The sequence below is a fragment of the Narcine bancroftii genome, chromosome 6, assembly GCF_036971445.1.
Source record: "Narcine bancroftii isolate sNarBan1 chromosome 6, sNarBan1.hap1, whole genome shotgun sequence".
Taxonomy (NCBI): domain Eukaryota; kingdom Metazoa; phylum Chordata; class Chondrichthyes; order Torpediniformes; family Narcinidae; genus Narcine; species Narcine bancroftii.
The window spans coordinates 73,014,079-73,031,249 of record NC_091474.1 but is presented as its reverse complement, the minus strand read 5'-3'; the positions used below and the strand labels follow the sequence as shown (position 1 = coordinate 73,031,249).

The following is a 17,171-nucleotide window of genomic DNA, read 5'->3' as shown; positions in this document are numbered from 1 at the left end:
AAGTGTACAGGAGGGAGGTAGATCAGTTCATTGAGTGGTGTCTCAACAACAGCCTTGCACTCAAGGCTAGCAAAACCAAATATCTGATTGTGGACTTCAGGGACTGGAAGCCAGGAGAAGACAAACCAATCATCATTGAGGGGTCAGCAGTGGAAAGGGTAAAGAATTTCAAATTCTTGAGTATTGACATCTACAGAAAGTTGTGAACTTGGCCAGTGCCATCACGGACATCAGTCTTCATTCCATCAAGGACATCTACAAGAAGTGGTGTCTCAAGGAAACAGCCTCTATCATCCAAGATCTTCCCCACCCTGGCCATATCTTTTTCACACAGCCACCCTCAGGACAGGGGAACAGAAATCTGAAGTTGAACACCAGAGGACAAGGACAGCTTCTTCCCCTCTGCCATCAGATCTCTGAATGGACAATGAGCCACACACACGACCTCACCTTTCCTTTTTGCACTAATTTGTTCTTTTAATGTAATTTACAGCACTTTTTGCACCCTGAAATCCTGCTGCAGTGAATTTTATGATGTGTTCATGACAATAAATTCTGCCTCTTTAATTGTTTACTGTATCTACTTGTTAATTTCCAGTGATCCTTGTAGAAGAGTGTTGACATCTCACAAAAACCAACACATTTCAAATCCTACCCATTTAAAAGATACTCTGCCTTCTTTTCTCCCATCTCTCTCCATGGACGCTGCCTGACCTGCTGAGTTCCTCCAGCTTCTCGGTTTGCTCTTCTTTGTCTCCTCGATAGACTGCCTCAAATATTGCATTGACTTCTCCTCATAGCCCACAATATAGCTTGGTCATGTACTCATCATACCTGATCCCTTCATCAAATCATTGGGTATCCTTCTACCCTTCTCTATTCAAACGTGTCTAAATGCCCCTTAACTCCAGTGAACTGCACCTGATTCCTCCACTATAAATCCCTTACACTCAAATCCCCTTGAAAACCCTTCCTCTCTCCTTAAAGGTGCCCTCTAGTTTTCGATTCTCACACCATGGAAAACAGATCCTACCTGTATTTCTCATAATAGTATGTGTTATGTTATCTGTTAGTTTCACTTTTTAAATTATTTTCAATGCTTGAAATTATTTAGTTTTGATATCTTTTAATTGGATATTAATAGGTGTGTGATGCCGGTAGAGGACCCATGATTCGGAGCCGAACAGGAGTGTGGGTATGACAACGGCTCTGTATACGCTTATCTTTGTGAGGTTTTTCAGTTGGTTGTATTTCCAGACTCTTTTGTGTAGTCTTCCAAAGGCGCTATTTGCCTTGGCGAGTCTGTTGTCTATCTCATTGTCGATCCTTGCATCTGATGAAATGGTGCAGCTGAGATAGGTAAACTGGTTGACCGTTTTGAGTTTTGTGTGCCCGATGGAGATGTGGGGGGGCTGGTAGTCATGGTGGGGAGCTGGCTGATGGAGGACCTCAGTTTTCTTCAGGCTGACTTCCAGGCCAAACATTTTGGCAGTTTCCGCAAAGCAGGACGTCAAGCGCTGAAGAACTGGCTCTGAATGGGCAACTAAAGCGGCATCATCTGCAAAGAGTAGTTCACGGACAAGTTTCTCTTGTGTCTTGGTGTGAGCTTGCAGGCATCACCTACGGCTCCTAGAACGCTTCCACCAGCGTTGTCTCCGCTCCATCCTCAACATCCATTGGAGCGCTTTCATCCCTAACGTCGAAGTACTCGAGATGGCAGAGGTCGACAGCATCGAGTCCACGCTGCTGAAGATCCAGCTGCGCTGGATGGGTCACGTCTCCAGAATGGAGGACCATCGCCTTCCCAAGATCATGTTATATGGCGAGCTCTCCACTGGCCACCGTGACAGAGGTGCACCAAAGAAAAGGTACAAGGACTGCCTAAAGAAATCTCTTGGTGCCTGCCACATTGACCACCACCAGTGGGCTGATATCGCCTCAAACCGTGCATCTTGGCGCCTCACAGTTTGGCGGGCAGCAACCTCCTTTGAAGAAGACCGCAGAGCCCACCTCACTGACAAAAGGCAAAGGAGGAAAAACCCAACACCCAACCCCAACCAACCAATTTTCCCCTGCAGCCGCTGCAACCGTGTCTGCCTGTCCCGCATCGGACTTGTCAGCCACAAACGAGCCTGCAGCTGACGTGGACTTTTACCCCCTCCATAAATCTTCGTCCGCGAAGCCAAGCCAAAGAAAGAAAGAAAAGAATAGGTGTGTATTTGAATGAAAACTGTCCTGATCTCTCTGAAGGAACTTCTTTTTATGCTAACCAGATTCTGCATACTTTTATATAATTGTCCTCTGTAGTTAGGCTGAAAGGATTGGAATATATAAAAGGAATACATCTACCATGAGATGAGAAATTATGGTGTGATTCATTTTGAATCACATTTGAATATTTTTTCAATGTTTGTGGATAACAGAGGCATCATACACAATTAAAGTCTGTTGTTGGTAGTCACACCGAAGGATGGAGATGCTGGAATCTTTGGACGGCTGCCAAGTCCATGAGCCTGGTTCGCTGGCAATCTTTTTTTATTTTTTAAAATTTTTTATTTGTCACTGATAGCAGGGACCTCCTGCCCTCTGTAGAAGTACAGTGATGAACGAAAATTTAACATTAACGACAGGAAGCCTGTCCTGATGAAGTGTCTCAACTTGCAAGGCCAACTATCCTGTTTGTTCCACAGATGTTCAAATTTATTGCCAGAGTACGTATACCATGGTTAGTGCAATGCTGTTATGGCGCCAGTGATCAGGACTGGGGTTAGAATTCCACACTGTCTGTAAGGAGTTTGTACATTCTCCTCGTGTCTGCACAGGTTTCCCCCAGGGGCTCCGGTTTCTCCCACTGTTCAAAATGTACCAGGGGTTGTAGGTCAATCGGGTATAATTGGGCGGCATGGGCTTGTGGGCCGAAATTACCTGCTACTGTGCTGTATTGTCTAAATTTAAAATTTCATCACTTACAATGCTGCCCAATCTCCTGAGAACTTTCACCAGCTAATTTACTTCACCAGGAAGCCAGATACTGCAGTTTTGCTCTTTTTGGAAATAACATTTTGCTGAGCAAAATCAGATCCAGCTGTAGTTGTGATGACAAATAATTTAATTTGTATCAGAATAACTAATGGTGCTAAACTCAACCAATCAAAAGAAAGAGCAGCTTGAAGAGCAGGTCAAGTGGTACAGGGGAAAGCTCAGATGATAACAGCACGAAGCTGAGATTATGGACTGGAGCAGAACATCGCCTGACGTGAAGTAAACGTCGGAAAAATTGACTGTTCAGAATGATCAAGGACAATACCTGGTGTAGTTTGATGAGGTTATAAAACAGTTTGAACATTTGTTAGGAGTTCGGAACATGGAGCTCGCAGAATCTTTGGAAATATTCTTCAGTCTGTGGTTCTCTGATCCCACAGCTCAGTCTCCTGATTCCAGAGATGAGGGGGGGTGGGGCGATGGTTGGCTTCTGAGGAGAGATTGAGTTGTCCGGGTCTGTACTCACTGGAATTTAGAAGAATGAGAGGGGATCTGGTAGAAACGTATAAAATTATGAAAGGCATAGTTAAGATAGCAGCATAGTTAAGATAGGGAGAGCAGCAGCAGCCCCGGCCCCGGTCCGGGCGAAGGGTAGACGGCGGCGGCCCCGATACGGGCAGGAGCAAGGGGGAGACGGCGGCCCCGGCCTCGGTCGAGTGGGGCAGGCGAAGGCCCCGATCCGGGCAGAGAGTGGGAGGCGGCGGCCCCAATCCAGGCACAGGGTGAACTGCGGTGGCCTCGCCCCGGTCCGGGCAGTATGGACCGACTTAGGAGGGGAGGCAGGCCCCTCCAGCCCGGGTAAGAAACCTGCATAGGAGAAGGCCACTCCGATATAAAACCTACGACCCAAGGACCTCGCTGCCACGTCCCAGCTTGCTCGGCCACGGCACACGAACCATGGGTGTAAAGGGTGGGGCCAGTACTGCGCGCACTGCACTCCACCTAAAAGCTCCTTTGCGCAGGCCCGAGGACAGGTCCATGTCCTCCCCCTCCACGTCCTCCCCCTCCACGTCCTCCCCCTCCACGTCCTCCCCCTCCACGTCCTCCCCCTCCACGTCCTCCCCCTCCACGTCCTCCCCCTCAAAAGATGCTCACAAACTCAAGCTAGCATGCTGGAACATCAGAACCATGCTAGACAAGGCTGACAGCCACCGACCTGAATGTCGGTCTGCCCTCATTGCACATGAACTCCTCAGACTTGACATCGACATAGCAGCTCTCAGTGAAGTCCGCCTGGCAGATGTAGGCAGCCTCCAAGAACGCGGCGCAGGCTACACACTCTACTGGTCTGGCAAGCCTTCGGATGAACGACGCCTATCTGGTGTAGGCTTCATGGTCAAGAGCTTCATTGCCTCCAAACTCGAAAACCTTCCGACAGGCCTCTCGGACCGAATCATGTCCATGCGACTCCCACTTCAAAACAAGCGTCACATCACCCTCATCAGTGTCTATGCTCCAACCCTCCAGGCGGAACCAGCAGAAAAGAACAAGTTCTACACCGACCTGCGCAACTTCATCCAACGTACCCCTACAGCCGACAAGGTTGTCATCCTGGGCGACTTCAACGCTCGTGTCGGCAAAGACTCAGAAACCTGGCCAGGAATCCTGGGCAAGCATGGCGTCGGCAAGTGCAACGACAATGGGCGCCTCCTGTTGGAGCTCTGCGCAGAACAGCGACTTGTCATTACAAACACCCTTTTTCAGCAGAGGGACAGCCTTAAGACCACCTGGATGCATCCCCGATCCAAACACTGGCACCTCCTGGACTACATCCTGGTGCGAGAAAGTGACAAACAAGATGTGCTCCACACCAGGGTCATGCCTAGCGCGGAATGCCACACTGACCACCGGCTGGTTCGCTGCAAGCTCAACCTTCACTTCAAGCCAAAGCCCAGGAACAATAAAGCCCCCAGAAAGAGGTTCAATGTTGGAAACCTGCAGTCAGACGAAGCGAGAGGAAACTTCCAGGCAAACCTCAAAGCAAAGCTCGACGTTGCAACCCGCCTCACGGACCCGTCCCATGAAACCCTCTGGGATCAGTTGAAGACTACCTTACTGCAATCCACTGAAGAGGTACTGGGCTTCTCCTCCAGGAAAAACAAGGACTGGTTTGACGAAAACAGCCAGGAAATCCAGGAGCTGCTGGCAAAGAAGCGAGCTGCCCACCAGGCTCACCTTACAAAGCCGTCCTGTCCAGAGAAGAAACAAGCCTTCCGTCGCGCATGCAGCCACCTTCAGCGCAAACTCCGGGACAAGTTTCTCTTGTCGCCAAGCGAACCCAGCTCAGTGCGGACATTGGCGACTTCAGGGGTTTCTACGAGGCCCTAAAGGCTGTGTACGATGGCCCCTCACCCCAAGTCCAAAGCCCGCTGCGCAGCTCAGACGGCAAAGTCCTCCTCAGCGACAAGATCTCCATCCTCAACCGATGGTCAGAACACTTCCAATCTCTTTTCAGTGCCAACCGCTCAGTCCAAGATTCCGCCCTGCTCCAGCTCCCTCAACAGCCCCTAAGGCTAGAGCTGGATGAGGTTCCCACCCTGGATGAGACATATAAGACAATCGAACAACTGAAAAGTGGCAAAGCAGCAGGTATGGATGGAATCCCCCCAGAAGTCTGGAAGGCTGGCGGCAAAACTCTGCATGCCAAACTGCATGAGTTTTTCAAGCTTTGTTGGGACCAAGGTAAACTGCCTCAGGATCTTCGTGATGCCACCATCATCACCCTGTACAAAAACAAAGGCGAGAAATCAGACTGCTCAAACTACAGGGGAATCACGTTGCTCTCCATTGCAGGCAAAATCTTCGCTAGGATTCTACTAAATAGAATAATACCTAGTGTCGCCGAGAATATTCTCCCAGAATCACAGTGCGGCTTTCGCGCAAACAGAGGAACCACTGACATGGTCTTTGCCCTCAGACAGCTCCAAGAAAAGTGCAGAGAACAAAACAAAGGACTCTACATCACCTTTGTTGACCTCACCAAAGCCTTCGACACCGTGAGCAGGAAAGGGCTTTGGCAAATACTAGAGCGCATCGGATGTCCCCCAAAGTTCCTCAACATGATTATCCAACTGCACGAAAACCAACAAGGTCGGGTCAGATACAGCAATGAGCTCTCTGAATCCTTCTCCATTAACAATGGCGTGAAGCAAGGCTGTGTTCTCGCACCAACCCTCTTTTCAATCTTCTTCAGCATGTTGCTGAACCAAGCCATAAAGACCCCAACAATGAAGACGCTGTTTACATCCGGTACCGCACGGATGGCAGTCTCTTCAATCTGAGGCGCCTGCAAGCTCACACCAAGACAAAAGAGAAACTTGTCCGTGAACTACTCTTTGCAGACGATGCCGCTTTAGTTGCCCATTCAGAGCCAGCTCTTCAGCGCTTGACGTCCTGCTTTGCGGAAACTGCCAAAATGTTTGGCCTAGAAGTCAGCCTGAAGAAAACTGAGGTCCTCCATCAGCCAGCTCCCCACCATGACTACCAGCCCCCCCACATCTCCATCGGGCACACAAAACTCAAAACGGTCAACCAGTTTACCTATCTCGGCTGCACCATTTCATCAGATGCAAGGATCGACAATGAGATAGACAACAGACTCGCCAAGGCAAATAGCGCCTTTGGAAGACTACACAAAAGAGTCTGGAAAAACAACCAACTGAAAAACCTCACAAAGATAAGCGTATACAGAGCCGTTGTCATACCCACACTCCTGTTCGGCTCCGAATCATGGGTCCTCTACCGGCACCACCTACGGCTCCTAGAACGCTTCCACCAGCGTTGTCTCCGCTCCATCCTCAACATCCATTGGAGCGCTTACACCCCTAACGTCGAAGTACTCGAGATGGCAGAGGTCGACAGCATCGAGTCCACGCTGCTGAAGATCCAGCTGCGCTGGATGGGTCACGTCTCCAGAATGGAGGACCATCGCCTTCCCAAGATCGTATTATATGGCGAGCTCTCCACTGGCCACCGTGACAGAGGTGCACCAAAGAAAAGGTACAAGGACTGCCTAAAGAAATCTCTTGGTGCCTGCCACATTGACCACCGCCAGTGGGCTGATAACGCCTCAAACCGTGCATCTTGGCGCCTCACAGTTTGGCGGGCAGCAACCTCCTTTGAAGAAGACCGCAGAGCCCACCTCACTGACAAAAGGCAAAGGAGGAAAAACCCAACACCCAACCCCAACCAACCAATTTTCCCTTGCAACCGCTGCAATCGTGTCTGCCTGTCCCGCATCGGACTTGTGAGCCACAAACGAGCCTGCAGCTGACGTGGACTTTTTACCCCCTCCATAAATCTTCGTCCGCGAAGCCAAGCCAAAGAAGAAGAAGAGTTAAGATAGAGGTAAGTAAGTTGTTTCCATTATTGAGGGAGACCAGAACTAGGGGACAGCCTCAGGATTCAGGGGAGTAGATTTAGGACAGAGATGAGGAGGAACTGCTTTTCCCGGAGGGTGGTCAACCTGTGGAATTCGCTGCCCAACGAAACAGTGGAGGCGACCTCAGTAAACATTTTTTTTTAAATTTTTTTTCACACTATGAACCATACTAACCAAAATACACACAAACATTTCCCTCTTGCATATACACAGTGTCATTTTCTCCCCATTCCCCCGCCCTCCCTTCCCTCCCTCCTTCACCCCCCCTCCTCACCCCCTCAACATTCAACCTATATGATACATTAAACCCATTAAACAATGTCATCACACAATGAAAATAAACAAGAAATTTGTGTCTTCTACTTTTACATACTGGGTCAGTTCATTTCGTCTTCTTCTCCTTCTGTCATTTTAGGCGGTGGAGGTCCGTGGTAGGACTTCTCTATTGTGTTCCATGTACTGTTCCCAAATTTGTTCGAATACTGTGATGTTATTTCTTAAATTATATGTTATTTTTTCCAATGGAATACATTTATTCATTTCTATGTACCATTGCTGTATTCTCAGGCTATCTTCTAATTTCCAGGTTGATATAATACATTTTTTTGCTACAGCTAAGGTTATCATAATAAATCTTTTTTGTGCTCCAACCAAATCGAGTCCAAGTTCTTTATTTCTTATATTACTTAGAAGAAAGATCTCTGGGTTTTTTGGTATGTTGCTTTTTGTGATTTTATTTAATACCTGGTTTAGATCTTCTCAAAACTTTTCCACTTTCTCACATGCCCAAATTGCATGTACTGTTGTTCCCATTTCCTTCTTACATCGAAAACATCTGTCTGATTCTGTTGGGTCCCATTTATTTAACTTTTGGGGCGTGGTGTATAGCCTGTGTAACCAATTATATTGTATCATGTGTAACCTCGTGTTTATTGTATTTCTCATAGTTCCGGAGCATAGCTTTTCCCATGTTTCATTCTTTATCTTTATGTTTAGATCTTGTTCCCATTTTTGTTTGGGTTTACAGCTTGTTGCCTCATTCTCTTTCTCTTGCAACGCCAATGAATAATGCGGATTTCACAAAGTTTAAGAAAGAATCACCATTTAGATGGCAAACACAAGCAATTCAATACTTAGGTATACAACTAGATAATAATCTAGGCCATCTATACAAACTAAATTATCAGCCGTTAATGAAGAAATTACAAGACGACTTAGAACATTGGAAAGACTTACCACCAACACTGATAGGAAGGGTAAATTGCATTAAAATGAATATCTTCCCAAGGATACAATACCTATTTCAATCGTTACCAATTCACCTAACAGAGAAATTCTTCAAGGAGCTAAAGAAAATAATAAGGAAATTCTTATGGAAAGGGGGGAAAACCGAGGATAGCGCTGATAAATTAACAGAATGGTACAAACAAGGGGGCTTACAGCTACCAAACTTTAAGAATTATTATAGAGCAGCACAATTAAGATACCTATCAGATTTTTATCAAACAAGGGAAAAACCAGATTGGACCAGATTAGAGCTCGATAAAATAGGGGAGAAGGTACCTGAACATATACTATATAAGTGGGATGAAAAGCTGGTGCAACATAGGAATTCACCAGTACTGCACCATCTGCTCAACATTTGGAAGAAGATTCACGTAGAAAGGAATAAAACAAATTATCAACTACCAAAATTAATATTGACACAAAATCAACTAATCCCTTTCACAATAGATAACCTTTCCTTCAGAGAATGGGAGAGAAAAGGGATCAAAAGAATAGAAAATTGTTTTTCTGGAAATAAATTATTATCTTTTGAACAAATGAAGGACAAATATGGTATAACTCACGGTACAATGTTTGCATACCACCAACTGAAAACCTACTTGAAGGACAAATTGGGAAGCAGACTGAGGTTACCAGAAGGAAGCAATTTTGAATACTGTGATTACAGACACAATGATAATTAAAAGATTTATAACAAACATGTACATCAAACTCAATAAACATATTGAAGACAAGGTTGGATTTTTTTATACTGTAGGGGAAATGAGGGATGTGGGGAAAAGGAAAGTAGGTGGAGATGAGGCGATCATCAGATCAGCCATGATCACATTGAATGGTGAAGCAGGCTCGACGGGCCGGTGGCCAGATGGCTGACTCCTGCTCCAATTTCTTATGTTCTGAGGCCAACAAGAGGGACTCCCTCTGCTTTCTAGAAAGTAGTAGAGCTGGTTTAAAGTTAATGCATCATGAACTTTATTCTTCGCTCCAGGTTCTTCATGGACATACAGAGGCTGTCACCTGCCTGGCAGTGAGTTTGTCATACAATGTGATTGTGAGTGGATCATGTGATTGGACGTGCATCATCTGGGACTTTAACACCCTAAGCTACGTCAGCCAACTCCAGCCACATGAAGCAGCAGTTTCTACCGTCTCCATTAACAATGTCACCGTAAGTCCCTTCCCACATCACTTTGCTCAAAGGGTAATTGTATCTCAGCACTTCAAATAACTGTTAATGAGTCTATTGTCATACACACTGTCCAATGTACACATGCTCCAAAATTCTTACCTGCTGCACAGAATGGGTACTTTGTAAAATGAAACAAATACAAAAGCAACTACATTAGTTGATTTAATTGACTTAAAAAGAGACAAAATAGATAATAAATATTCACAATGATCCCAGTGCCCAAAAGTGACTTAGCAATAGTGCAATCAGTCCTTTTGTGGTGTTGGAGCAGTCCCTGATTAATGTACCAAGGGGAGGTTCAAGACCCATGTATCTATAAGAACAATCAAATGTTTTAGCACAAGCATTTAATCAATGATATTCTCAAAGAGGTACGTTGTCTGAGGTAAAAGGTTGAACCATGGTTAACTGTGCCTGCTCACCCCAGTGTAGCTTGGGGCAGAGATTCCAGAATGAGAATTTATTGTCATGAACATGTCACAAAAGTTGTTGTTTTACTGCAGCACCACAGGTACAAGATTGCTATAAATTACATTTAACAAATAAATTACAAATAGTACAAGATAAAGTGAGGTAGAGTCGGTGGTTCATTGTCCATTCAGAAATCTGATGGCAGAGGGGAAGAAACGGTCCTTGTGCCACTAGGTGTTCTTCTTCAGACTTCCTGATAGCAGCAATAGCAAGGCCTGGGTGGTGGGGGCCCTTGAAGATAGAGGCTGCTTTTGTGAGATATCGCCTCTTGTAGATGTCGTCGATGGAGTGAGCCAATGTGTATGGGCAGCATTCCACAGTGAGGAACTGACAGACATGGCGTAGGCAGCCCTGGAGTGCTAGTGGAGCATTGGAATTTGGTAAGTGGATAATCCCAGGGAATCCATTTGGATCTGTGATCAGACTCCCGTGGAAGGGCAAAGCAAATTAAGTGGGGACTAATCGAGATTGAATTATCTGGAGACTGGAAAGGTCGTGATTTGTGACAACCCTCGTGTAGTTATGCAGCTGGGCAATGGTGCTGGTTGGCGGAATAATGTATGCTATTACACACCGTAATATTGTTAGAAATACCTTTGTGATAGTATTAAACTTCTTAGAAATGCTTTTCCCTCTTCTGCTGGGAGAAGGGAGCTGATGTCTCTTGTTATGATGCTATATTGCCACAGGAACCATTTATAGCTGTGTAATATCCTCAACTCTAAATTATACTGCAAGAAAAACTTATAATGGTGAGGAAAGTATAATCTTTTGCAATTTAAAAATATTTAGAGCTGGCTAAATTTTATTATCCTTCTGTAGCATTTGAATTGAGAGTGGTTTTGCTTTTCATGTTTTGCTTGGAATTGACAGGATAATCTTCAGTGTATCTCATTAGCACTGGTGAGCATTCATCAGATCATGTAAATTAGCTCTTCAATTCAAATGTAACAATAAATCATGTGATCTGAAATCAATAGGTTTTAAAAAGTCAAGGAGTGCCCGGGCCAGAGAAAAGTGAGGCATCTCACGGCAGTTTCTCTTGAATTCTCTGTGAGATTCCTTGCATCTTGTCACAAGTCGATGTTTTATTGTTGCAGGGGGACATTGTCTCCTGTGCAGGAACGTACCTCTACCTGTGGACCCTGAATGGCCAACCAGTTGCAAAGGTCAATACATCCGCAGAGCCGGAGAAGCAGATTTTGTGCTGTTGTTCCACGGAGATGCATGAATGGGATTCTCACAATGTCGTTATCACAGGGTGTGCGGATGGCACAGTGCAAGTAAGTGTCGGCCAGCAGCGGGTTGAACTCGGATTAAAAAGCCGACAAAAGTCATGGTCTGGTCCAAACTTCACTTCCTCCTGCCCTGTCCTGTTGAAAATAACAGTCTCCTGCACCACTTCTCACACTCTCAAGGAATCCGTGGCCAGAAATTTCCAGTCTGGTTGGAGAGTGTAGTGCACATCGAAAGAATCAAAGGCTTGTTGATCCAAACCAAGGCTTTTATTAACTAGAAGACTGGAGCGTATCACATGTAGGTCGACCAGTCCAGAATGATCTGGGTCTGGCTAGGAGCAACCCTTTAAGACCTGCCAGTAGGCGTGGCTACGCTCTCAGCCAATCACAACCATCCTATACCACAATATATACATATACACATTAGTGATAGAATCCGTACTATCACATTCACCCCTTCTTTGAGAACTGACCCCGGGGTGAACGGAGGGCTTTAAAAAAAAGGGGGGGTAGAACTGGTGGGAGGGGCTGTAACGGTCGGGGGGTCTGATCGTCCGGCGTGACTGCCATGGTGCTGGGATTGGGGTCACTGGAGTCATGTCACTGGCAGGCTCGTTGGGTACAGCCACTGCTACACTCAATTCCCTAACGATGTTGTAGACAGGCTGGCCCGAGTTGGTGGGGTGGTGCTGATCCCTCTGTTCAAGCACGTGACCTGGGGAGAAGGAGTTGGAGGAGGTTGGGTTGGGAGCACTGCTGGGTCTGATCCGACTTGGGCTAGGTCCCTTACCGAGACTGTGTTCTCCCACCCGTCCGGGTACTCAATGTATGCATAATACGGATTCGCATGGAGTAGCAACACTCAGTCAACCAAAGGGTTGTTCTTTGAGTATCGGACGTGGTGTCGCAGGAGGACAGGCCGAAGAACTATGAGCCATGCTGGCGTGGTTATTCCCGATTCGGATTTCTTCAGGAAAGAGAGCATCCTTTCATGGGGTTGGGATCACGGTGCATAGGATGGAGCGAATGGAGTGTAGGGCGCTAGTGAGCACGTCCTGCCAGCAAGCGGTGGGGAGGCCTTTGGACCAGAGAGCAAGCGTAACCGCTTTCCAGACAGTGGCATTCTCTCTTTCGATCTGCCCATTACTGTGTGGGTTATAGTTGGTGGTCCTGCTCGAAGCAATACCACACTCCAGAAGGAACTGCCACAGCTCAGCTCTCATAAACAAGGACCCCCAGTCACTGTAGATGTGACTGGGGTACCTGAAGATGGCAAAGATGCAGGGCAGGGCCTCTATGATTGAGGAGGTGGTCATGTCTGAGCAGGGCACAGCGAACGGGAAGCAAGAATACTTGTCAATCACCATAAGAATGTAGGTGTTATGGTTGGTCGACGGTAGGGGCCCATTGATGTCCATACTTAGACGTTCAAAGGGTTGGGTGGCTTTGATGATGTGGATGTTCTCCAGATGGAAGAAGTGGGGTTTGCACTCAGCACACACCGGGCAGTCTCGAGTCATAGAGCGAATCTCTTCAACTGGGTAGGGCAGGTTGCGAGCCTTAACAAAGTACACGAACCTAGTGACCCCTGGATGACAGAGCTCCTTGTGGAGCCTCTGCAGCCTGTCCAGTTGTATGTTGGCGCAAGTCCCCCTGGAGAGTACATCTGGAGGGTCGTTGTTTACCAGGCTGGTACAATATGTCATAATTGAAGGTGGAGAGTTCAATTCTCCACCTAGCGAGCTTGTCGTTCTTGATCTTACCTCGCTGGGTTTTGCTAAACATGAAGGAGACTGCGCATTGGTTTGTCAGCAGTGTAAAGCGCCTGCCAGTGAGGTAGTGTCTCCAATGACAAACTGCTTCGACTATGGCCTGGGCCTCCTTCTCGACAGAGGAGTGTCGGCTCTCAGGACCCTGGAGGGTTCTAGAGAAGAAGGCTACCGGCCGGCTGGCCAGGTTCAAAGTGGCCAGCAGTGCAAAATCGGATGCATCGCTCTCTACTTGGAATGGAATGGACTCGTCGATGGCATGCAGCGTTGCAGCAGCGATGTGCGATTTGATGTGATCGAAGGCTGCTCTGGCTTCGGTTGACAGGGGTCATGATAAATGGCCGTGCCTTGTTGGCATAGTATGAAAATAAATCCAGGCAGCGTCTGAGTGCCTTTAGGGTGTGGGGGGGCAGTGGCAAGTCCATGAGGGGACGCATGCAGTCAGGGTCTGGCATTACCACCCTGTTCTCCACCACACAACCTAGAATTGCGAGCCGAGTGGTCCGGAAGACACACTTGTCGAAATTGTAGGTTAAGTTCAGCCGAATCGCAGTCTGAAAACATTTCTCGAGGTTGACATTATGGTCCTGCATGTCATGGCCACAGATGGTGACATTGTCCAGATACGGGAAAGTTGCTGTTAGCCCGTTCTGGTCTACCATCTGGTCCATTTCCCGCTGGAAAACTGCGACACCATTCGTGACCTGCAAAGGGTACTGTGAGGAATTGATACAGCCGCCCGTTCACTTCGAAGACCGTAAAAAGTCGGTCTTTTCGGTGGTCAGGAGCTGGTGATAGGCCGAATGTAAGTCAATGGTGGAGAACACATGATATTGGGCGATCTGATTCACCACATCCATGATCTATGGGAGGGGGTATGCATCCATAAGCGGTTGACTGTCTGGGTGTAGTCAACCACCATCCGCGTCTTCTCCCTGTTTTTAACCACCACCACCTGGGCCCTCCAGGACTTGAGCTGGGTTCGATAATGCCCTCGTCCAGCAATCTGCGCACCTCGCTTCTGATGAATTTCCTGTCTTCTTAACTATTTTGCCAGCTTTTGGTGGCCACTGGTTTCCAGCCAGGGGTGAGGTTTGCGAAGAGTGCTGGAGGAGGGACCCGGAGGGTGGAGAGGCTACAAGTGAGGTGCCGGGGCGCGGGGGCGGGTTGCTTGGGCTGTCGCTGGCAGGAGGCCTCCGGGGTGGAGTGGTTACAGACAGAGAGTGGGGCTTGGGGCCCCCCATAGTGCAGGGAAACAGTTCGGAACTGGCACTGAAAATCCAGTCCCAGCAATACGGGGGTGCACAGTTGGGGAAGGACTAACCGTTTAAAATCGGTAAATGTGATGCCCTGGACTTTCAAGGTCACCACACAATACCCCTTCACCCCAGTCGAGTGTGACCTGGTCGCCAATGAAATCCTCTGGTCAGTGGGGAGAATAACCAGTCCGCAACGGTGGGCCAGGTCTGGACGGATAAAACTCTCGGTTGACCCCAAATCAAATAAGCAATTGGTATTGTGTCCATGAACTTTAATCAGTTCCATTGCTTTTGTAAGGGGTTGGGGGCAGTCCTGGTCCAGGGTCACTGATGCAGAGACCTGTGCTGGGAACAGTGGAGTCTTACGTGATGACGTCATGCAGCGTCGGGCCTGAAGTGTACTACGTGTGCGTGGTGACATCACAGAAGCAGTCGGGCTGGACCTGTCAGCATAGAGGAGCTGGGGGTGTCGGCCAGCCAACAGTAAGTGCTGGGGGTCACTGCTTGCAGTTGGCGGTGGTGGGGCAGTCGTTGGTGGTAGCGGTGGTGGGTACCTGGTCGGCAGCATCGGTAATGGCGATGGCGGCTGCAGCGGTTGTTGAAGTCAGGGCTGGGGCCTGGGCGGTCATTGCTCCATGTGGGAGGTCCAAGCAGGCCAACATCATCACGGCGAGGGTGGGCTGTACCTTCTGCGCTCGGCGCCTGCCCCATGACGTCAGGCACTGCCGCGCAGTGGAGCCCTTACTCTCATTGGATGAGAGCTCTGAAGAAGAGATGTTTGAATGGGAGGGTGACGGCTGGGCCTCACACAAGGTGCTGTGTTTGATGGTGGCCATTTTGGAGCAACAGACTACAGCAAAGTGGGCATTTTTAAGGCACTTCTGGCACCTGGCTTTCCTCGCCGGACTATGGGACCTGCTGTGCTTGTCCTTCCCACAGAAATAGCACTCCGGGGTCGCATCAGGCAGTGTAGCAGTGGCCAACAGGCTGTCAGTGGGCTGTGGGGTAGTAGGGTTGAAGGAGGGCATCCTACTCACTTCATAGCATGGGGTCCAGCCCTGAGAGTAAGCGTCCATACTTAAGACTGCATCCTCCATTGTCTCTGTGATCCGGATCACGTCGTCTAGGTTTTCTACCCCGTGCTCTAGCAGGCGCTGCTTCACCTCATTCGATCGGACCCAAGCCATGTAAGCATCCCGAATGAGATTGTCAGTGGTCTCAGCAGCAATTATGTCTGAGCAGGCACAGGCTCTGCCCAGTCCCCTTAGTGCTTGGCTATAAGCTCTACAGGACTCACCAGGCAGTTTCCTCCTAGTCGCTAGTTTATACTGGGCGTAGATCCTGTTTACCGGTCGCTCGTAGAGTCCTTTCAACACCTTCATGGCTATGGCGTAAGTGGCTGGGTCCTAGATGCTGTCATAGACTCTCGGGGACACCATAGACATCGATACTAGTAGTCGATGGCCGTCCTCCACCACGGCAGGGTCAGAGAGTGGTAGGTAAGCTTCGAAACACTTAACCCAGTGCTTAAAGTCATTCGAAGCTATAGCCGACTGCGGGTCGATGTTGAAGCATTCCGGTCACAGCATACGCTCCATCCCTTGAAAGCTTTCTTGTTAATAAAATTGTAGTGCACGTCGCAAGAATCAAAGGCTTGTTGATCTAAACCAAGGCTTTTATTAACTAGAAGACTGGAACGTATCACATATAGGTTGACCAGTCCAGAATGATCTGGGTCTGGCTAGGAACAATCCTTTAAGATCTGCCAGTAGGCATGGCTACGCTCTCAGCCAATCACAACCATCCTATATCACAATATAATACATATACACATTGGTGATAGAATCCGTACTATCACAGTGAGTTTGCCTTGCAAACTCCACATTTCCCCATGACATGAAGGACAGTCCATTTCTGCTTTCAGAGCAATGCCATCAATCCTTTATCCCCCGCTTGTCCCTCTAAATTATTCTCTGAGCATCTCTGTCAGCTTACCCCCAAAATCTTCTGCCACAGTCCTGTGCCTTGGCCAACGAACTTACCAGCCTATGCATCTTTGAAATGTGGGAGGAAGCTGGAGCACCCAGAATATGCATGGAAAGCATGCAAACTCCACATAGACAGCACTGGAAGTCAGGCCACTGGAGCTTTGAGGCTGCTTCCCTCCCTGTGACACCACTGACTGCTCAGAGATGCTGGCCAAAACAAGTAGTTTGATTTTCAAAAAAAATTTAAATATAGACATGCAGCACCGTAACAGGCCCTTCTGTACCACCCAATTAATCTACACCCCTGTATGTTTTGAACAGTGGGGTGACCGAAGTGCCCAGGAAAAACCCATGCAGACACGGGGAGAATGAACAAACTTCTAATAGACAGCGTGGGTTTTGAACCCAAGATGCTGGCGCTGTAACTACGTTGCGCTAACCTTGTCTAATTCTTCTTTTTGTGTTCATCTACCAAAGCCAGATCTCCTTTCATTGGTGAACACTGGTTTTGGATTACTTAAATACACCCAATGAGACTCCCAGGGTT

At 47.9% G+C, this 17,171-nt stretch overlaps 1 protein-coding gene across 5 annotated transcripts in view; it reads left to right on the top strand.

Annotated features, from left to right (window-relative positions):
* wdfy4 (WDFY family member 4) overlaps nucleotides 1–17,171 on the top strand; it is a 224,292-nt gene that overhangs the window by 200,312 nt on the left and 6,809 nt on the right. For 3 of the 5 annotated variants that reach the window (XM_069885345.1, XM_069885346.1, XM_069885344.1), the window contains exons 59-60: nucleotides 9,699–9,878; nucleotides 11,471–11,653. In XM_069885345.1, the coding sequence (XP_069741446.1) occupies nucleotides 9,699–9,878; nucleotides 11,471–11,653 (363 nt within the window). Of the gene's footprint in view, nucleotides 1–1,144; nucleotides 1,212–9,698; nucleotides 9,879–11,470; nucleotides 11,654–17,171 lie in introns of those variants that run through there. The other 2 variants (XR_011340161.1, XM_069885347.1) reach the window with 2 other exon arrangements.